General features: G+C 38.4%; 1 protein-coding gene across 12 annotated transcripts in view; it reads right to left on the bottom strand.

Annotated features, from left to right (window-relative positions):
* The window catches only part of LOC121372108 (disks large homolog 2-like), a 278,624-nt gene that overhangs the window by 136,536 nt on the left and 117,880 nt on the right, over positions 1–24,208 (bottom strand). For all 12 annotated transcript variants that reach the window (XM_041498440.1, XM_041498431.1, XM_041498374.1 and 9 more), the window contains 2 exons: positions 17,883–17,930; positions 14,370–14,494 (listed from right to left, as the gene is read on the bottom strand). In XM_041498440.1, the coding sequence (XP_041354374.1) occupies positions 14,370–14,494; positions 17,883–17,930 (173 nt within the window). The remainder of the gene's footprint in view (positions 1–14,369; positions 14,495–17,882; positions 17,931–24,208) is intronic.

Here is a 24,208-nt window from a genome sequence, read left to right as displayed (position 1 = left end):
CAAGTGCTATAACACAATGGGAACCGATTTGTGAGAGGGACAAGTGCTACAACACACTGAGAACCGACTTGTGGAGGGACAAGTGCTACAACACACTGGGAACCGACTTGTGAGAGAGACAAGTACTATAACACATTGGGAACCGACTTGTGGAGGGACAAGTGCTACAACACACTGAGAACCGACTTGTGAGAGGGACAAGTGCTATAACACATTGGGAACCGACTTGTGGAGGGACAAGTGCTATAACACACTGGGAACTGACTTGTGAGAGAGACAAGTGCTATAACACATTGGGGACCGACTTGTGGAGGGACAAGTGCTATAACACACTGGGAACTGACTTGTGGAGGGACAAGTGCTACAACACACTGGGAACTGACTTGTGAGAGAGCAAAGTGCTACAACATGCTGGACACCGAATTATGAGAGGAACAAGTGCTACAACACACTGGGAACTGACTTGTGAGAGAGCCAAGTGTTACAATATGCTGGACACCGAATTATGAGAGGAACAAGTGCTACAACACACTGGGAACTGACTTGTGAGAGAGACAAGTACTATAACACATTGGGAACCGACTTGTGGAGGGACAAGTGCTACAACACACTGAGAACCGACTTGTGAGAGGGACAAGTGCTATAACACATTGGGAACCGACTTGTGGAGGGACAAGTGCTATAACACACTGGGAACTGACTTGTGAGAGAGACAAGTGCTATAACACATTGGGGACCGACTTGTGGAGGGACAAGTGCTATAACACACTGGGAACTGACTTGTGGAGGGACAAGTGCTACAACACACTGGGAACTGACTTGTGAGAGAGCAAAGTGCTACAACATGCTGGACACCGAATTATGAGAGGAACAAGTGCTACAACACACTGGGAACTGACTTGTGAGAGAGCCAAGTGTTACAACATGCTGGACACCGAATTATGAGAGGAACAAGTGCTACAACACACTGGGAACTGACTTGTGAGAGAGCCAAGTGCTACAACATGCTGGACACCGAATTATGAGAGGAACAAGTGTTACAACACACTGGGAACCGACTTGTGAGAGAGACAAGTGCTATAACATACTGGAAACCGAATTGTGAGAGACACAAGTGCTTTAACACGTTGGTAACCGACTTGTGAGAGGGACAGGGAACCGACTTGTGAGAGAGACAAGTGCTATAACACACTGGGAACCGACTTGTGAGAGAGACAAGTGCTATAACATACTGGAAACCGAATTGTGAGACACAAGTGCTATAACACGTTGGTAACCGACTTGTGAGAGGGACAGGGAACCGACTTGTGAGAGAGACAAGTGCTATAACACACTGGGAACCGACTTGTGAGAGAGACAAGTGCTATAACATACTGGAAACCGAATTGTGAGAGATACAAGTGCTATAACACGTTGGTAACCGACTTGTGAGAGGGACAGGGAACCGACTTGTGAGAGAGACAAGTGCCATAACACACTGGGAACCGACTTGTGAGAGAGACAAGTGCTATAACACACTGGGAACCGACTTGTGAGAGAGACAAGTGCTATAACACACTGGGAACCGAATTGTGAGAGAGACAAGTGCTATAACACGTTGGAAACCGAACTTGTGAGAGGGACAAGTGGAACCGACTTGTGAGAGAGACAAGTGCTATAACACACTGGGAACCGAATTGTGAGAGAGACAAGTGCTATAACACACAGGGAACCGACTTGTGAGAGAGACAAGTGCCATAACACACTGGGAACCGACTTGTGAGAGAGACAAGTGCCATAACACACTGGGAACCGACTTGTGAGAGAGACAAGTGCTATAACACACTGGGAACCGACTTGTGAGAGAGACAAGTGCTATAACACACTGGGAACCGACTTGTGAGAGAGACAAGTGCTATAACACACTGGGAACCAACTTGTGAGAGAGACAAGTCCTATAACATACTGGAAACCAACTTGTGAGAGGAACAAGTACTATAACACACTGGAAACCAACTTGTGAGAGAGACAAGTGCTATAACACACTGGGAACCGACTTGTGAGAGGGACAAGTGCCATATCACACTGGGAACCGACTTGTGAGAGAGACAAGTGCCATAACACACTGGGAACCAACTTGTGAGAGAGACAAGTGCAATAACACACTGGGAACCAACTTGTGAGAGAGACAAGTGCAATAACACACTGGGAACCGACTTGTGAGAGAGACAAGTGCTATAACACACTGGGAACCGACTTGTGAGAGAGACAAGTGCTATATCACACTGGAAACCGAATTGTGAGAGAGACAAGTGCTATAACACACTGGGAACCAACTTGTGAGAGAGACAAGTCCTATAACATACTGGAAACCAACTTGTGAGAGGAACAAGTACTATAACACACTGGAAACCAACTTGTGAGAGAGACAAGTGCTATAACACACTGGGAACCGACTTGTGAGAGGGACAAGTGCCATATCACACTGGTAACCGACTTGTGAGAGAGACAAGTGCTATAACACACTGGAAACCAACTTGCGAGAGACACAAGTGCTGTAACACGCTGGTAACCGACTTGTGAGAGGGACAGGGAACCGACTTGTGAGAGAGACAAGTGCTATAACACACTGGGAACAGACTTGTGAGAGGGACAAGTGCCATAACACACTGGAAACCAACTTGTGAGAGAGACAAGTGCTATAACACACTGGGAACCAACTTGTGAGAGGGACAAGTGCTATAACACACTGGGAACCAACTTGTGAGAGGGACAAGTGCTATAACACACTGGGAACCAACTTGTGAGAGGGACAAGTGCTATAACACACTGGAAACCAACTTGTGAGAGAGACAAGTGCTATAACACAATGGGAACTGACTTGTGAGAGAGACAAGTGCCATAACAGACTGGGAACCGAATTGTGAGAGGGACAAGTGCTATAACACACTGGAAACCAACTTGTGAGAGAGACAAGTGCTATAACACACTGGGAACTGACTTGTGGGAGAGACAAGTGCTATAACACACTGGGAACCAACTTGTGAGAGGGACAAGTGCTATAACACACTGGAAACCAACTTGTGAGAGAGACAAGTGCTATAACACAATGGGAACTGACTTGTGAGAGAGACAAGTGCCATAACAGACTGGGAACCGAATTGTGAGAGGGACAAGTGCTATAACACACTGGAAACCAACTTGTGAGAGAGACAAGTGCTATAACACACTGGGAACTGACTTGTGGGAGAGACAAGTGCTATAACACACTGGGAACCAACTTGTGAGAGGGACAAGTGCTATAACACACTGGAAACCAACTTGTGAGAGGGACAAGTGCTACAACACGCTGGAAACTGAATTGTGAGGGGGACAAGTGCTATAACAGACTGGGAACCGACTTGGGATTGCTGAATCAACACAAGTGAACACTCGTCTTGCCCACTTTGTTAAACAGTTACAGCCATTGATTTTCTGATCAGTTCCAGGTTACACTACAACGCTCAAAGAAATCTTGTTCCCTCTGTGAATACTTAATTGACCAAACTGAAAAGCCAAAAAAGTGCTTTTATCAATATTCTGTCGATTTTCACTTGTCAGTGAGCTTTTAACAGCGTGTGATAATTATATAAAAACAGCTTGCTGTGCCCGTGTTTTTGTGTACGCTTCTCAAATTGGTCGTAATTTTCTTTAGTGGAAGTGAAGCGTTTGTGAAAACATCAAGATGTCGTAATGTGTACAGACCACTCAAAATGGCCACAAAACATAACAAACATGTTTTAAACATTGAAGAGTGTATTTGGAAGACAGAAATTTTTTGGTTAACAACATCCCAGTAATACTGTTTAATCAGTTGCCATTATAGCTATCTATCATATGGTAATTACAATAACTGACGGGCTTTGAAGTCATGATTGCACCCCACCATTCAATTCAATACAATTTATCTCCCTTGACAAACACCTTGGGAAAAAATTAAAAACATAGGCTGACGACCTCATGTTGCTGTTGACCGGCCTCGGTTGTGTCGTGGTTAGGCCATCGGTCTACAGGCTGGTAGGTACTGGGTTCGGATCCCAGTCGAGGCATGGGATTTTTAATCCAGATACCGACTCCAAACCCTGAATGAGTGCTCCGCAAGGCTCAATGGGTAGGTGTAAACCACTTGCACCGACCAGTGTTCCATAACTGATTCAACAAAGGCCATGGTTTGTGCTATCCTGCCTGTGGGAAGCGCAAATAAAAGATCCCTTGCTGCTAATCGGAAAGAGTAGCCCATGTAGTGGCGACAGCGGGTTTCCTCTCAAAATCTGTGTGGTGCTTAACCATATGTCTGACGCCATATAACTGTAAATAAAATGTGTTGAGTGTGTCATTAAATAAAACATTTCTTTCTTTCTTTCATGTTGCTGTTATAAAGGAAAAGAAAGGACTGTTTTTGTTTGATAACAAGTCACGTGTATTTTGTCTACAGGTTTCATACCACCATTAATTACTCCATGCATTTCAGTACAATTTCTATGTCAGAATATATTCTGTGAAAAATACAACAATATTGAGCGGGCTATGTGACTGCTAGGTTTAGGGAATACTCTCTCTTGATAACTACTTTGTAAAAAAATCTACAAAGATGTAGGTTGACCGTGAATATTTTTAGTTAGCCACTCATTTTCAGGGCTCGCGCTGTCGTGCGCCAAAGTTGCCAATTGCGAAAAATATAAAAAATTGCGAAAGAATTTTCAGTTTGGTGAAAAAATTTGCAAAAGATTTTTTTCCATCTCGATTTTTAGAACCAAACGTGTTCAACCAGTTTTGTTCAGTTGATCTGCCTTGCGGTGTGAATAAGCGTTATTTGCATGTCCATGTGGCCAATCTATTACTCAGCCAGCTGCTTGTCGTAAAGCTAGAAAATGCAATTAAATAAAATGAAATACTATTTAAGACATGTTGCATTGTTGATACTAAATTTTTGATTTACTATCGACTACAAGATTTACTTTTTATTAGTCATGTTTTGTCATACTGGTTAATGTTATAAATCTAGGTCACATGGTTGAGTTCATTTCCACGAAGTGGGTGCGTTGGTGAGGAATACATATTGTTTCTCACTTAAATACAATCATTATTAGTTAAAACTTTTTACGTTGACAGATTATATTTTAAACATATTAAATGGTGAAATTATAATTCATTTGTGCTATATCTAGTGATATAATACTAACGCCGACATGATACATCCCTCCACCCCTTGCACAGAAATACAAAACCGGCGTGAAACTGAAAAAGTTTTTTTCCCCACTTGTGAAACTGTCGCACGCCACTGTTTTGATAGCAATAACATAAAAACGTTTCCTTTGTCTTTATGTTGGGTGACTGGCTATAACCTTGAGTTGGACACCATACTAATTATGAATAGTATTCAGTTATAAATCATACCGGAAAGTTAGGAGGGTAGTTACAAAACGAGGTCATGGTGTAGGGTATGTTCAACAGTTACGCACTTTAATTATTTTTTTTCATAAGATCAAATAAAACAGCCAGTCTGGCCATTTTGTTTCTTTAAAATATGATTTTTCTATTATATATACAATAATACATCTATTACCAAACAGATTAAAGATGCATGCCTACAGGCCTGTGGCAATGGAACAATATCTGAAGGGGGTAGCACAGTCTCTGGTGGGACTATTGAGTTTTATCTTTATATAAAGCAGAAAAGAAAAAAGATAACCAAATTAAGAACAGAAAATCTAATGTTTATAAATTTATAAAGTTAGTAAAATTATTGCCAGTGACAGGGAAAGAAGGATGTGTGTGGGAGACAATTATTAAAGAACTTTAGAGGGGTGATTATTGTCATTACAAAACATAACGCGGCACAGTTACACAAAAAGTCAGATCTTACATTATGTAATTGTTGGACGTCTCCATAATTGGACATTTATAAACTTGTTTTGTCATTTTCAAATTATTTTGATGTCTCATCATATTTTTTAAAAATTGTAATAAAAACAGAAGGGTATTGGGTCCTGTTCGGGACCTCATTTATTCCAGCATTTAGCACACACATCTTGAAAGCTCAGATACTGAATGATATAAGTTGTTAGGCTATTAAATATGTAAACATTATGTACCGGTACTTACATTTCACACTTCTGGTGCAAAAATATATGTATAGTGTATGTCTTAGTCTGGTGAATCTTTTTGGGAACATATATATTGGATCAAAATTCACTTGATTCTTTCAAATTACAGAGAAACCTACAATTTATATCATTCTCTGATGCATACAAAAAGTAAAATTGTCTCTTTTGTGATATACCACATCGTGATGCACTGATTTCAATGAGCCCATCCACAGGTATCGACCCTAGACTGACCACACATCATACAAGTGCTTTACCACTGGGCTACAGCCAGCCCTAGACATCAGCAGCATTTCATTATTAGATTACAAGATGTAAACTGAATAATAAGTACATTTTAGCATATACTATTTACCATAAAGAACGAGATTAAAAATAAAATCTTTTGACTGAAATGCAAATATGTTACTGGTGAATATATATTTAGATTGGCGAGAGAAATTGAAGATTGGTGAATTTTTTGGTGAACAAAAATAGCAACCCAGGGCTAGCCCTGATTTTGTTGTTATACAAATGGCAGCATACCACTTGCACAGTTGTTATCAGTTGCAGGACTTCTAGCTTATGGTAGCCCCACTCCCATGGCTAGTGATATTCAATGTTGGGCTAGTAAATAACTACTATTGCCATGCCAGACAGGGCTTCAGGATTATGGTAGCCCCACTCCCATGGCTAGTGATATTCAATGTTGGGCTAGTAAATAACTACTATTGCCATGCCAGACAGGGCTTCAGGATTATGGTAGCCCCACTCCCATGGCTAGTGATATTCAATGTTGGGCTAGTAAATAACTACTATTGCCATGCCAGACGGGGCTTCAGGATTATGGTAGCCCCACTCCCATGGCTAGTGATATTCAGTGTTGGGCTAGTAAATAACTACTATTGCCATGCCAGACAGGGCTTCAGGATTATGGTAGCCCCACTCCCATGGCTAGTGATATTCAGTGTTGGTCTAGTAAATAACTACTATTGCCATGCCAGACAGGGCTTCAGGATTATGGTAGCCCCACTCCCATGGCTAGTGATATTCAGTGTTGGGCTAGTAAATAACTACTATTGCCATGCCAGACAGGGCTTCAGGATTATGGTAGCCCCACTCCCATGGCTAGTGATATTCAGTGTTGGGCTAGTAAATAACTACTATTGCCATGCCAGACAGGGCTTCAGGATTATGGTAGCCCCACTCCCATGGCTAGTGATATTCAGTGTTGGTCTAGTAAATAACTACTATTACCATGCCAGACAGGGCTTCAGGATTATGGTAGCCCCACTCCCATGGCTAGTGATATTCAATGTTGGGCTAGTAAATAACTACTATTGCCATGCCAGACAGGGCTTCAGGATTATGGCAGCCCCACTCCCATGGCTAGTGATATTCAATGTTGGGCTAGTAAATAACTACTATTGCCATGCCAGACAGGGCTTCAGGATTATGGTAGCCCCACTCCCATGGCTAGTGATATTCAATGTTGGGCTAGTAAATAATTACTTTTTCCTTGCCCGATGGCTAGTAAACTTTTCTTTGTCAAATGTCTATCTCCCTCTTTAGGTGACATATCAGATTATTACTATTATTTAGTAAAATTGTATTAACTTAAAGTAAAGTAGGGCTAGTGAATTTTTAATTGTGGTCCTCTGCACGTGCTGTAACCTTACTGTGGTGCAGGGGTGTAACATTCTCTTTGACAATGGCCAATACAGCACAATTGAAATTTTGAGTAAAAGTCAGTATCTATCTGTGATATTTGTATTTTTGCACAGTTCTTTACACTGTTTTTAGTTAAGTCTTGAATTTTTACATTGATGTTGATCATCACTTTATTTGTTTGCATTACCATAGTTTGACACCCAATAGCCGATGTATTTTTTGTGCTGGGGTGTCGTTAAACATTCATTCATTCATTTTTTTATTGTGGCTAGTACATTTTTTGAATCACTCATCCCATGGCTAGTGGATTTTATAAAAATTCTAGAAGAAAAAAAAAGAAAGAAATGTTTTATTTAACGACGCACTCAACACATTTTATTTATGGTTATATGGCATCAGACATATGGTTACGGATCACACAGATTTTGAGAGGAAACCCGCTGTCGCCACTACATGGGCTACTCTTTCCGATTAGCAGCAAGGGATCTTTTATTTGCGCTTCCCACAGGCAGGATAGCACAAACCATGACCTTTGTTGAACCAGTTATGGATCACTGGTCGGTGCAAGTGGTTTACACCTACCCATTGAGCCATGCGGAACACTCACTCAGGGTTTAGAGTCGGTATCTGGATTAAAAATCCCATGCCTCGACTGGGATCCGAACCCAGTACCTACCAGCCTGTTGACCGATGGCCTACCACGACGCCACTAATTTTTTTCTAAAAGACCTGCAGCTGGTATTAAACCTAACAGGTAACTTCAAACTAATGTATTATTTATATACTACAGTGGTCAACCTACTTGTAATCATCAAACAAAGATTTCAAAAGGAATTACAGGATTTTGATTTATTTTTCTTGAACGATGAACAATTTCCTAAATCGGACTGTATTAATCTGCTACAAGAGGTAATGCCTCGACAAATGGTGCCTTCATGGTGGAAATCATGGTGCCCTACGTCTTTGATGTGATGCCTATTAAACCGGCCTTGGTGGCGTTGTGGATAGGCCATCGGTCTATAGGCTGGTAGGTACTGGGTTCGGATCCCAGTCGAGGCATGGGATTTTTAATCCAGATACCGACTCCAAATCCTGAGTGAGTGCTCTGCAATGCTCAATGGGTAGGTGTAAACCACTTGCACCGACCAGTGATCCATAACTGGTTCAACAAAGGCCATGGTTTGTGCTATCCTGACTGTGGGAAGCGCAAATAAAAGATCCCTTGCTGCCTGTTGTAAAAGAGTAGCCTATGTGGCGACAGCAGGTTTCCTCTAAAAAAACCAGTCAGAATGACCATGTTTAACGTCCAATAGCCGATGATACGATAAAAAATCAATGTGCTCTAGTGGCGTCGTTAAATAAAACCACATTTACTTTTTTTTGATGCCTATTAATTTTAACTTCCAGTTCATCTAAAACTAAATGTGTGTGATTCTGGCCCTTACGTTTAATGTTTGAAGCAGCTGTGGCATGTCTTTTTGTTGTTGTTTTTGGAGGGGGGGGGGGGGGATGGGGAAAGAGAGAGGGAGGCAGTTGGAAGACAAACTAAACAATTTTGTTTTCATGCTTTTGAATGGCTAGGTCTGTTTTACTATACTCTCTTACTATTGTCACAAATAATATCATTATCGTTAATTAATTTATCATTACATTTGTTTAAAAATAAAAGAAAACAACACTAGAAGATTTTATAACGGACAGCAAGCGAAACTATGAAATGAATGAAGGAAGGAAATGTTTTGTTTAACGATGCACTCAACGCATTTTATTTTCGGTTATATGGTGTCAGACATACGGTGAAGGACCACACAGATATTGTGAGAGGAAACCCGCTGTCGCCACTTCATGAGCTACTCTTTTCGATAGCAGCAAGGGATCTTTTATATGCACCATCCCAGAGACAGGATAGTCAGGGCTCACCCTGGATCAAAAATACCTGTAGCCAGAATATTAGCCAAATGGAATTTTTATTAGCCATATTGAAAATGTTTTAGCCAAATTTGTTTTACTCAGTTAAATGATTGTTGTGATTTCTGGTATTTTACCTCGGCTAAGAATGCCAACTTCACAGTATACTCCATTTATTAAAAAAAAACCCACAAACAAACAAAAAACCTTTAATAAAATTAAAATTTATGGTCTTTTTAAAATCCAGCTGACTTATTAAATGTCACCTCAGTCTTACAAATATGATTATTGTAAACTAATTTTATTCAGAGTACATTTAACTGCAATTCCGGCGATCGCGATCTGCATGCGTGCTCTTGACCATGGGTGCGAAATTAACAAAGACAAAGGAATAAACAAAAACTGCAGTTAGGTATTCATTGATGTGAACAACTATTGTTTTTCTACAAATTTACATCAAGATTTACTTTTGCGTAATCGTATTGTTTAATGTCCACAACGATGTCTCTTGACACGCAGGTATCAGCCGACTCTGAAGCGTGACGTATATTCGCGCCGAGAGCCCCTCAGTTCAGCTAACGAACATTCTTCCTAACGTTCACGAACTATTTGATTGGTGTCCGTCATGTCCATTTGGTTTAATGTGAAGCGCACAAACCAGTCTAGCGAATGTTTTGTTTTCGCTCGGTCTGGCTGAACTCAGCCCTTGAGATAGCCTACATGTCTTTTGGCCCTGAACTGGCATGTGTATTCAAACTGATACGCATTGTCGGTCTGTTTTTGGTTCAAAGATTTTACAAAGTAAAAATAACAAGTTACAGATCTTCCAGACATTGCTGTCATACATGATGAATGCATGCCGTTAAAATTAATAACCGTGATTATTAAAATAAGCAAACATTATAAGGCCTACGCTGTATTCTGCATGACACCGTTTCTCGTTACCGGTCGCGAGATCGCCATTACGCTAATGGAATATTTGGTAGTATTATTATGTTTGAGGTGTCGGATAGATTATGTAACCATTTGTTCACATCAGAAGACAGAAAATAGCTTAGCCAAAATTTTAGCCACTTGCAAACTTTATTAGCCATTTTTTTTTTTAATTAGCCAATGGCTAATTTGGCTACCAACAGCGCGAGCCCTGGATAGTACACTTCGACATAAATGTACCTGCAAACATAGGCAATTCACTTACACTGGCGAGATTGCTTTATTAATTTCTCTCAACAAGAACAGTCATATCACGAAGACACTTGTACAGAACAAATCATCCTAGCTAATTGTCAATCTACTTGGGTTTTCATTAGAGGAGTCGCCCATAATGACAGGGCTTATTATTAATGAGAAATATAATAAGTCGGTTTGAGAACAAATCTCCACTAACAAGGGGATCAGTCGAGAGGGGCGCCTCGATGAAGCAATCACCTGCGCGTAAGCATTCACGTTAACGACGTTCATTATCTAAACGGCCAACTTGACCTGGAAAGACTCGGCAGATGTTAGTCACTGCTGACGAACGGAAACAAACAAGCACCCCAGCACATTATTTAGTTAGTGAGCACTAGGTGCAAACTTGTTTTGCAATACTCACTTTACGAGTTCTTTCAAAATTATTAACAATTGTTACAAGCATACAAGACATCCTAATTTCTGAGCTACCACTCCCCTTTTTTGTTAAAAGTGTACAAAAATTAAAAGGCTAATTTTATATTTAAAAAAAACAACAAAAAAAACCCCAAGAAGTGTATGATAATATTACCCCCCCCCCCATTCCCCTCCTAACTCTCTTTCTCTCTTATTAACTCTCACTCGCTGACTAGTACTATCTCTATGACTAACAAACTCTTCCTTTCTCTCTTAACTCTCTCTCTCTCTCTCTGACTAACAAACTCTCATTCTTTGACTCTCACTCTCTCTCTGACTAACAAACTCTCTCTCACTTTCTCTCTCTCTCTGACTAACAAACTCTCTCTCACTTTCTCTCTCTCTCTCTGACTAACTCTCTCTCTGACTAACAAACTCTCTCTCACACTCACTCTCTCTGACTGACAGACACGCTCTTTCTCTGACTAACAAACTTTTTCTGACTAACAAACTCTAGAGTATGTGTGTATATGTATGTGTATGTGTATGTGTATGTGTATGTGTATGTGTATGTGTATGTGTATGTGTATGTGTATGTATAGATATATCATGTTTCGTATTTTAAATATTTATGTATGTCGTTCATAGAATGGAAAAGGATGAAAGTGTGTTGTTTTTTTTGTTTGTGTGAGACAAAATAAATGTATAGCTACATTGATTAGATATGTAGTGAGAGAGAGAGAGAGAGAGAGAGAGAGAGAGAGATAGAGAGAGAGAGAGAGAAAGAGAGAGAAAGAGAGAGGCGGGGATGGAGAGGGGGGTGGGGGTGATGTGAGGTGGGGTTTGCAAGCCAGTACCCTAAAGTATTATATTATTGCAAGCCAGTACCCTAAAGTTTTATTATTTTTATGTACACAACCCATGTTTTACCCTTGGCATGTGTTGTTCTAATTGTAAACAAGGGGCTGGCAATAAAACTTGTAAAAAAAAACCCCCCAAAACCCCCCAAAAAACAAAAAACAAACAAACAAAAAAAAACCTCTAGAGCTATCTTTTATTCTCTAACACTCTAACAAACACACTTTCTCTCTTTCACTCACTCTCTCTCCACCTCCCTCTCAAACAGTCGTAGTTTGAAATGTTCTGAGGTGTCCTCACATTCCAAATACTCCAATTCCTTCTGAGTCTGACTAAATGGTAAATATCTATCTGATACTGCTCAATGATTGTAACTCGTCAATGATTTATTAACTCAACCAGCCAAATGGTACATGCATTGTAGTACAGTGTGTCTGCATAAAAGCCATCAGTGAAGCACATAAATGGTTGTGAAACTCAAGTGAAAGCAATTACCTTGCTATAAATGGCTAATTAATATGAATAATATAACAGGCAATTTGTGCTCGGTGTTCCCACGAATATCAAATTTACAGTAATGGAGTTCACTATTGCTGGGTTTTCAAATGAAAGGAATGTTTAATGATACCTCAGCAATTGGTTTTAGTCAGTGGATCCAACAATAAATTTTGCAACACTTAGATTAGGAGAATTGCAAAAAAAAAAAAAAATTGTCAAAGAAAGAAGATTAAAAAGAAAAAGAAAAGACAAATGTGATTTATTTGCTCTCCCCCACAAAAACCCCCATCTCTTGGTGACATGTGCCTAATAAGCATTTAGATCAGAATATGAAAGAGCATCCAGGGCCGCGTTCCACAAAGCCATCTTAGCCCTAAGGTCACTGTAACTGCACAGCTGACATATGCACTTAAGGTGATCTTAGCGCTAAGATTGCTTTGTGGAACGGGGCCCAGATTAGAATACGAAATAGCATCCAGATTAGAATATAAAATAGAATCTTATGTCTAAGTTTCCGAATTTTCAAACACAAGAATAAATATAATAGAAATCTATGGACTTAACATTTTGCCGGAAGACTTTTTGCAGATAGACAGAACCACCCTATTCTTAACTCAAGACTCTAAAACATGACCCTGATCTTACTCTTTACCACCTGACTGCAAACGGTTTGTTGGCTAAAGGCCTCTTGGTCTAAAGGTCCAGCCACTGCCGAGTTCAAACCATACAGAACTCATAAAGCAACAAACACAATTTCTTTATAAGTCAGGGGCCTAATTCACAAAGGTCTCTTAGGCTCCTGCCCTGGAATTGGTCACTGGCGAAGTCAGAGGCTAAGTCCGGGGTGGGTGTGCATGAACCTCTGTGGATATGGGCACGTAAATAGAGTTCACATCCCATCTCTGCAAATCTTTCTGCATTGCACTGCGATATTGCAAAGTTGCGAGAGTTTAGTGAATTATGTCCCAGAGCCCCGTTCCACGAAGCGATCTTAGCGCTAAGATTACCTTAAGCGCATAGCTACCCTATGCACTTAAGTTGATCTTAAGGCTAAGATCTCTTCGTGGAACGGGGCCCTGGTCAGTAAACTTGGTTTCATTTAATGACACAGCTAGAGTTCTAAACTTTTTGTTTAACAACACCACTAGAGCACATTGATTTATAAATCATCGGCTATTGAATGTCAAACATTTGGTAATTCTGACATCATGTCTTCAGAATAAATTTGATATATTTTTTCATTAATAGCAAGGGATTGTTTATGTCTTTCCCCAGTACAACCCATTAGACTATTTCTCATTACAGCAAGTGCACCACGACTGGTATATCAAAAGACTGTGGTCTGTACTATCCTGTCTGTGGGATGGTGCATATAAAAAAAATCCGTTTCTACTAATTGAAAAATGTAGAGGGTTTCCTCTTTAAGACTATATGTTAAATGTACCAAATGTCTGACATCCAATTAATAAATCAATGAAAAATGGGCTTATGTTTAGGGTTAGGGTTACGAAAATCATACAGTAATGATAAAAGTCATAAATTTTTTCAAAAGGTCAACTTAAAAAAATAAAATCTGCAAAATAATTTGAGTATATGGCGCCACCATACCAGTTTTACCCTCTGGCAGAAACCCTGAGAATGAACAAATGTTTAATATCACCCCAGCACAGCTATTGGGATATCAAACAAGTTAAAGGCAACAAAGAGAGAAATGAAAAGACAGAAATAAAATGGTCAACATACTGTAGTCGTCCATCTGCCGCAGCGGCGCCCCCTGGAATGATCTTCGTGATGAATATACTCGGCACATTGCCCACGTGTGGGTTGTCGGAGCCACCAGCAATACTGAAACCAAGTCCTGCATTTCCCTGTAACAAAAACATCAGTCAATTCAGGAAATCTGTAAACATCAGTCAAGTCAAGAAATCTGAACATCAATCAAGTCAGGAAATCTGAACATCAGTCAAGTCAGGAAATCTGAACATCAGTCAAGTCAGGAAATCTGAACATCAATCAAGTCAAGAAATCTAAACATCAGTCAAGTCAAGAAATCTGTACATCAGTCAAGTCAGGAAATCTGAACATCAGTCAAGTCAGGAAATCTAAACATCAGTCAAGTCAAGAAATCTGTACATCAGTCAAGTCAAGAAATCTGAACATCAGTCAAGTCAAGAAATCTGAACATCAGTCAAGTCAAGAAATCTGAACATCAGTCAAGTCAAGAAATCTGTACATCAGTCAAGTCAGGAAATCTGTACATCAGTCAAGTCAAGAAATCTGTACATCAGTCAAGTCAGGAAATCTGTACATCAGTCAAGTCAGGAAATCTGTACATCAGTCAAGTCAGGAAATCTGTACATCAGTCAAGTCAGGAAATCTGTACATCAGTCAAGACAAGAAATCTGTACATCAGTCAAGTCAAGAAATCTGTACATCAGTCAGTCAAGACAAGAAATCTGAACATCAGTCAAGTCAGGAAATCTGTACATCAGTCAAGTCAAGAAATCTGAACATCAGTCAAGTCAAGTCATCTGTACATCAGAAATCTGAACATCAGTCAAGTACATCAAGTCAAGAAATCTGAACATCAATCAAGTCAAGAAATCTGAACATCAGTCAAGTCAAGAAATCTGTACATCAGTCAAGTCAGAAAATCTGAACATCAGTCAAGTCAAGAAATCTGAACATCAATCAAGTCAAGAAATCTGAACATCAGTCAAGTCAGGAAATCTGTACATCAGTCAAGACAAGAAATCTGTACATCAGTCAAGTCAGAAATCTAAACATCAGTCAAGTCAAGAAATCTGAACATCAACCAATTCAACATCAAATGATTCAAGCAATCTAAAATCAACCAATTTAGGAAATATAAACATCAACAAACTCTAACATCAACCAATTCAGGAAATCAAACATCAACTTATTCCAGAAATCTATAATCGACCAATTCAGGAAATCTAACAACTGATTAAAGAAATCTAAAATCAACCAATTCAGGAAATCTGAACATCAAACAATTCAGGAAATATACAATCAAACAACCAGAGATTTAGATTGCATCAAAGTTGAGACAATAAACGTTGTGCCCAAAATACAGATGCCCAAATTAACTACAAACCTGCTGACCTCAAAATATTTAACCTCAAAACCATTGAAATGTTAAGTTTAATTAGATTAAAATAACTTGAAATGCATTTCTGAATATTGACAACTCTTTCAGCAGCTTTTAATGACAGTACTGAACTAAACAACCTTCCTGTGTTCAGAAAAGTCCAAATGAGTGAAACTTTAAAGTCCTGACCATTCAGGAATCTGAACATAAATCCATTAATGAAATCTAACATCAACCAATTCAAGAAATCTGACATTAATTTTATGCTGTCAATTTCCCTATAGCAAATATATCAAACAATTTAGAAAATCTATCATCAATTGCTTTGAAAAATCTTAACATCAACCCATTCAGGAAATCTGAACATAATCAATTCTGGAAATCTGATCAACCCATTCAGGAAATCTGAATAATCAATTCAGGAAATCTGAACATCAATCAATTCTAGAAATCTGAACATCAACTCATTCAGGGAATCTGAACAGCAATCAATTCGGAAAATCTGACTTCTATCAATTCTGGAAATCAACATTAATTTTATTTTTGCAATTAAGCCATGAATAATCTTAATATTAATTTCAATACTTTGGCTTTTAAAACCATCAACCAATTTATGAAAATTAAATATTACTACAATTTTCATTATGACAATGCAATTAAACAATGAACCAATTACAAAAATCAGAAAATCTATTGAAGAAATTTGAACATTATAATATATATATTAAAAAACAACAACTATGAAACTACATGTAATACCAATAATAGGGTTCATAGCCTTAAAGACCAAACATATTCAAAGACTTTCAAAGACTTTTACCTGCCATTTTCAAAGACTTTCAAAAACTTTTACACAGCGGTCAAAGACAATAGAATGCGATAAAAATACCAAATCAGGTAGTTTACGTTGGCCATGATTTGTGAGAATTTAAAGACTTTTAAAGACTTTCAAAGACCTAAAAATCATTTTTTTAAATTCAAAGACTTTGAAGGAATGTAAAGACCGCTACAAACCCTGGATAACATCAGGGGAGATAACCTAAATCAAATCCACATTCATATATGCATGTACTTTATTATGGCTTATACGGCAATCTATAAATATCACATTTACATGTAATGGTAATTTAATATAGAGGAATAACCTCTTAATGGATATTTTCCATGGAATGACCATCTACACATGTTACACTTAATGCTAATTGAACTGAAAAAGAACATCTTTATGTCAATTTGTGGTAATCAAAAAGAGATATCTTTGTAATAGTGATCTACAGACCTAACGTTGACTAATAGAGATAAGCTTTTCCAGCTGGGATGAAATATGAATTTAGGATACCCGCTTTAAAGACATAGAGCCTAGTTTAAGTAGTTTCGGCCTGTGAAAATGAACACTAAGTATAGTTAATCTACAAACATGCAACACTTTTATATAGTTATATACAAAGTTATAACAAAGAGAAGCTAAATTCTGTGATGTTTTAACGGGGTAATACCGTGCAAAGATACACTAGAGCTTGTCTTGGTAACCATTACTTCTCAGATGAACGTGCATTTTTAGAATTATCAAAAATGCATTTTGGGGTATTACAAAAACCGGGATGACCAGAACCACTCCAGGTGTACGGAAATTAATATTCTAACCAATAAAATGTACTTCTAACTTAAATCATAAAAAATGGCTTCAATAGGGGAAAATATGTCGTAGTGTTTAAAAACTAGGGTCTGTCACTTTAAAGAGTTGAGGCAAAATATGCATGTACAGTAAAACCTGTTTAAACCAGACCCGGTTCCAAAGTTTCTAAATTCTAAAACGCGACCCTCAAAACACCAGATTTTGTCTAAATGAGATAAATATTAGGTCCACAGTGTGATCTGGTTTAGACAGATTTCACTGTACTTATAATTTATGGAGAATACATTAAAAACAAACAAGAGATATGTTATACAGTGAAACCTCTGTAAACCGGACCCTCTGTAAACCAGAATTCCCTCAAAACCGGACATTTTTCAGTCCTTTTTTTAAAAATCAGTACAAAACTTAACCTCTCTAAACCGGATACCTCTTAACACAGGACGTTTTACTTGGAATTTGGGTGTCCGGTTTAGAGGGGTTTCACTGCTATGTTTCAAGTAGAACGTACCCTTTCCAATACGATTTCTTCATATTCGTAGGCATTTTCATCATTAATCTGAAATAAAATAAAAAAACAACAACGTCAAGACACAGTTTAGAGAAAATTAAAAGAATGAAGTAATATTTAACAACACTTCAGTATGAACACAAAACAAATGTTAAAAAAATGGTGATATTCAAGATGGAATTCTTAGGCAGTGAAGGAAATGTATCCATTCTGTTGGTATTGGAAGCAGGGGGTGGGGGCAATGGTATGCAGGGTGGGGGCTATGGTATGCATTGCCCACCCACCCACCCCCCAGCTGAAAGGTGGTCTAAATATGGAATTGAATGAATATTTAGTTTTTTTCACTCCAAGAGTTCACAAGAATGTAGCTTATAATTCTTCATGTCACTAGACACCATTTTAAGCAGAGTTATTTATAAATATTCTAAATTGTTTGCACCCCCTCCCACCCCCCCCCCCCCCCCCCCCGCCTCCAATTAACAGCATCTTCCGACGTCCATGATACAGCTTTTTTGATAACCATACTAAAAAAAATTTGTGATACATGAATGAATCATGTATCATCAGACTCTCTATGGCAGTACATATCCAGTCACCCCCTCCCTCCCACACACGGCTCCTGATGCCAGTAAATGAATGTAAAATGACACTTTCCAGTGATGAGATAAAAAATGTAACATTTAATTTCCATGCATTCCAAAAGATGCAATAAATTACGAGTGGAGGGTTTGTAATAGTGTGTGGAAAATGAGGACCTCTGAGATGTATTTTAGACCATTGTACAATTAAAACATGACAGAATCACGAGCTCAGCCTCAGCTGAATAGAACATGAGACAATCATACATGGGCTATTTTCACAAAATGGGGCAAATAATGGTAAAGAATTAAAAAAAACAAAAAAAAACAATCTTTAATAGTAAAATCTAAAACAGATATGTTCAGTGGTGCATAATTTCAAATAGCAAATCTAGAGATTTTTTTAAATGTACATAAAAAAAAAAATTGTGCTTTTGATTTTACCCTTAATCGTAAGCCATTATAGTAAACAACTGTCTTTACCGTCAATTTATCAACAGCAAAGAAAATTAATAATGGTAAATACTTTTATAAATGTATATAAATATCTATAATTGTTATTATTAAAGGCAAATGTAAGATATAATGACTGGATGATTGTGAAAACATATTAAATCTGTCTTTTCCATTATTTAACACAGATAACTGTAAAGACAAAACTTATAACGGTAAAGACACATAATATGGTATTTGTGCCATATGCAATGTACTTTCGTAATGCAATCATGCAAATGGCTTTTAAAAACAGATTTACTGAATGAAAAATATAAATGATGGGTTTCTCATGCTTTCAGGATTCTTTATTAAACTAACAGTAAAGACAGACAATAAGTGTGACATTGATTTTTTTTTTTTTAAGAATTAAAAATAACTTGCCTAGAAAGATACCCAGCTAGTATTCATGTACTTAACAGGTTGATCTAAGCTTGACCTAGATGTGACAGTGCCATCTGATGGATAACTTTCAAACTAATCAAATTTTTGTTCCTTTTTGTAAATAATTTAAAGGTAAAGACAATAAAATGAAAAATAAAAGGTGCGACTTAAAACTGTATGCAGTGTAGTTTTATTTTAATATTATAAGTTGAAATTTAAGAAACTTGTGTATTTGTGAGTGGTTTACTTACATTTTGCAGTTTAAAGGCAAACACTTAGTATTTTAGGAAGTTTTGCGATTCCATAATGATAACATGTGCTTTTGTACCATATAACTGAGTGGACATTTTGGGTATATATTTTTAACCACAAGCTTTTCTCACGCATTTACATGGCTGAATATCATATCCACTGCATTAAGTGATGATGCTTTTTATGTGCATCCCTGTTTATTTACATTATCTGCTGTTTTGTGGGAAATATTGGAGCTGCAATATCTTTACTGTTGCTAGACTCAGTGCCCCCGAGTACTCGTGGAGACCTTATTTACTGCTATTTGCCCTGTTTTATGAAAATAGCCCACATACATCTCTCTTGAAAAATGACCTACAATTTTATTTGTTTTTGTAATTTTAGCAGGTAAATTTGTATTCCCCATTATTAAATGTGTACAACAAACTACTGCTATAATGAACCAATGTTCCTGGTCCCTTGCTGTTTGTTATAAGAGTACTTCACTGTACTTTTACTGAAATGAACCAATGTTCCTGGTCCCTTGCTGTTTGTTATAAGAGTACTTCACTGTACTTTTACTGAAATGAACCAATGTTCCTGGTCCCTTGCTGTTTGTTATAAGAGTACTTCACTGTACTTTTACTGAAATGAACCAATGTTCCTGGTCCCTTGCTGTTTGTTATAAGAGTACTTCACTGTACTTTTACTGAAATGAACCAATGTTCCTGGTCCCTTGCTGTTTGTTATAAGAGTACATCACTGTACTTTTACTGAAATGAACCAATGTTCCTGGTCCCTTGCTGTTTGTTATAAGAGTACTTCACTGTACTTTTACTGAAATGAACCAATGTTCCTGGTCCCTTGCTGTTTGTTATAAGAGTACTTCACTGTACTTTTACTGAAATGAACCAATGTTCCTGGTCCCTTGCTGTTTGTTATAAGAGTACTTCACTGTACTTTTACTGAAATGAACCAATGTTCCTGGTCCCTTGCTGTTTGTTATAAGAGTACTTCACTGTACTTTTACTGAAATGAACCAATGTTCCTGGTCCCTTGCTGTTTGTTATAAGAGTACTTCACTGTACTTTTACTGAAATGCTATGTTAAAGGAAGGTTTAAGGATGGAATGCTTTATTTAACGACACACTCGACACATTTTAATCATCTAATGTAGTTAATATATCACTGTTGTTAAATAATTAACAGTACGCCTGTTATTTGATTCAGCTATACATGTATTTCTGATTTTAACACATTAATGTAATTAACATATCTCTAGTTTATAAATATTTAACAGTACGCTTGCCAAGTGCTAATTCAATTGCACATGTTTCTGAATTAACAAACTAATGTAATTAATATGACTACATACATTTATAAAAGAAAGAATGAAAGAAATGTTTTATTTAACGACGCACTCAACACACTGTATTTACAGTTATATGGCGTCTGAGATATGGTTAAGGACCACACAGTTATTGAGAGAGGAAACCCGCTGCCACTTCATGGGCTATTCTTTTCGATTAGCAGCATGGCATCTTTTATATGCACCATCCCACAAACAGGGTGGTACTTACCACAGACTTTGATATACCAGTCGTAGTGTACTGGCTGGAACGAGAAATAGCCCAATGATCCCACACCGACTGCGCATCGAGCGAGTGTTGCACCACTGGGCTATGTCTTGCCCTATATACATTCATAAAAGACTAATGTGATACTTGCCATTACTTAAAATTCAACTATCATCAAATTATACTGATCAACATTGTACACAGTCTGTGGTATGTGTTGTCCTGACTGTGGGAAGGAACGTGCATACATGTATATATAAAGATGCCTTACTACTAATCGGCAAAAGTGGCTACTGCTTTACGATCTGGTAGGTACTGCCTGGATCCCACCCAGGGTGAGTTTTAACAGTTCAGTGGGGAAATGTAGGACCACCACACTGACTAACCACTATTATTACCCATATGGTTAAAATATCTTGAGGGGTGGCACGCAGCCCAGTGGTAAAATCCTCAATTGATGCGCAGTCGGTTTGGGATCGATCCCCGTCAGTGGGCCCATATGGCTATTTCTCCTTCCAGCCAGTGCTCCACAACTGGTATATCAAAGGTCGTTGTATATGCTATCCTGTCTGTCGGATGGTGCATATAAAAATCCCTTGCTACTAATGGAAAAATTAAACAGGTTTCCTCTATATTTCAAAATTACCAAATGTCTGACATCCAATAGCTGATGATTAATTAACCAATGTGCTCTAGTGGTGTTGTTAAATAAAACAAACTTTTTTTTTTTTTTTCCATATGTCAATAAACCGAAAAAAATAAAGCCAAGCCTAGTACGGGTACCCACATCCCCATCCCCTGCCTGACTCACACTACTTTCTGCAATTGCCAAATGACGTCATTTGGTAAATCACGGTGGGCCCATTGGTCTATTTCTCGTACAGCCAGTGCACCACAACTGGTATATCAAAGGTGGTGGTATGTGTTATCCTGTCTGTGGGAAAGTGCATATAAAAGATCCTTTGCTGCATTAGAAAAAATGTAGCGGGTTTCCTCTGATGACTATATGTCAAAATTACCAAATGTTTGACATTTGGTAATTTGGTAAATCACATCATTTTGATAAGCAACATCATGTATTTTCAATAATCTTGCCTCTGTGTATTATGACAATTCATTTGGTTATGTTGGAAAGAAAGAAAGAAATGTTTTATTTAACGACACACTCAACACATTTTATTTACAGTTATATGGCATCAGACATATGGTTAAGGACCACACAGATTTTGAGAGGAATCCCGCTGTCGCCACTTCATGGGCTACTCTTTCCGATTAGCAGCAAGGGATCTTTTATTTGCGCTTCCCACAGGCAGGATAGCACAAACCATGGCCTTTGTTGAACCAGTTATGGATCACTGGTCGGTGCAAGTGGTTTACACCTACCCATTGAGCCTTGCGGAGCACTCACTCAGGGTTTGGAGTCGGTATCTGGATTAAAAATCCCATGCCTCAACTGGGATCCGAACCCAGTACCTACCAGCCTGTTGACCGATGGCCTAACCACAAGGCCAGTTTGGTTCTGTTGGAAGGAATTGTCTATTTGTGTTGGTCAATTTATACTTCACAATATGCACACACCTGAAGGGAACACATTGTATTTACAGTTATATGGCGTCGGACATATGGTTAAGGACCACACAGATATTGAGGGAGGAAACCTGCTGTCGCCACTTCATGGGCTACTCTTTTTGATTTGCAGCAAGGGATCTTTTATATGCACCATCCCACAGACAGGGTAGTACATACCATGGCCTTTGACATACCAGTCGTGGTGCACTGGCTGGAACGAAAAATAGCCCAATGGGCCCACCACTGGGGTACGTCCTGCCCCCTGCTGCTATCATATTTTTCTATATCTAGCTAGCTGCAGAAAAGTACTGCAAGTTTTATGTGTGTGTGTGTGTGTGTGTGGTGTGTGTGTGGAGTGTGTGTTGTGTGTGTATGTGTGCATATTTGTGTGTGCGTGTGTGCATGTGCATGCGTACGTGTTTGTGTGTGCATGCTTGTGTGTGTGTTTGTGAGTGTGTGCATTTGTGTGTGCGTGCATGTGTTTGTGTGTGTGCATGTGTGTTTTTGTGTGTGTGTGTTTGGTGTGTGTGTGTGTTTGTGTGTGTGTGTGTGTGTGTGTGTGTGTGTGTATATGTGTGTATGTATGTGTGTGTGTGTGTGTGCGTGTGCGTGCATGTGCGTTTAGATATGAATGCAAAAAATATAACACCGCTCCACCAATCAGATTGCTATAAAGTGTATAGACACAGTAAAAATGTAATCACATGAAAATAACAGTAAAGAAAAAAGTTAACATGAATGCAGGTTAGCAGGTTTTTTCTTTCATTCCTAGACCAGTTAGGCACAAGCCACTAGCATGTCAATAAATAATATGTTTTTTAATCCTATCTTCTTTAAAAAACATTCCTTACCTTCTATTACCATTGTTAGATACTTAATACCTAAACAGTGTGCCGGGTGTCAGTAAACAAACATTCCTTTCTTTAACATTGTTAGACACCTAATAGCTACTGATTAAACAGTGTGCTGGGGTGTCATTAACCAAACATTCCTTTCTTTTAACATTGTTAGACACCTAATAGCTACTGATTAAACAGTGTGCTGGGGTGTCATTAAACAAACATTCCTTTCTTTTAACATTGTTAGACACCTAGTACCTAATGATTAAACAGTGTGCCGGGGTGTCATTAACCAAACATTGCTTTCTTTTACCACTATTAGACGCCTAACAGCTACTGATTAAATAGTGTGCTGGGGTGTCATTAAACAACAATTCCTTTCCTTTCTGATACCATTGTTAAACACCTAACAGCTACTGATTAAACAATGTGCTGGGGTGTCATTAAACAAACATTCCTTTCCTTTCTGTTACTACTGTTAGACACCTAATAGCAGCTGATTAAACAATGTTGTGGGGTGTCATTAAACAAACATTCCTTTCCTTTCTATTACCATTGTTAAACACCTAATAGCCGCTGATTAAACAGTGTGCTGGGGTGTCATTAAACAAACATTCCTTTCCTTTCTATTACCATTGTTAAACACCTAACAGCTA

This window comes from Gigantopelta aegis, chromosome 1, assembly GCF_016097555.1.
Source record: "Gigantopelta aegis isolate Gae_Host chromosome 1, Gae_host_genome, whole genome shotgun sequence".
NCBI classification, from domain to species: Eukaryota; Metazoa; Mollusca; class Gastropoda; order Neomphalida; family Peltospiridae; genus Gigantopelta; species Gigantopelta aegis.
Note: the sequence above shows the minus strand (reverse complement) of the source record. Positions and strands in the feature narration are given on the sequence as shown.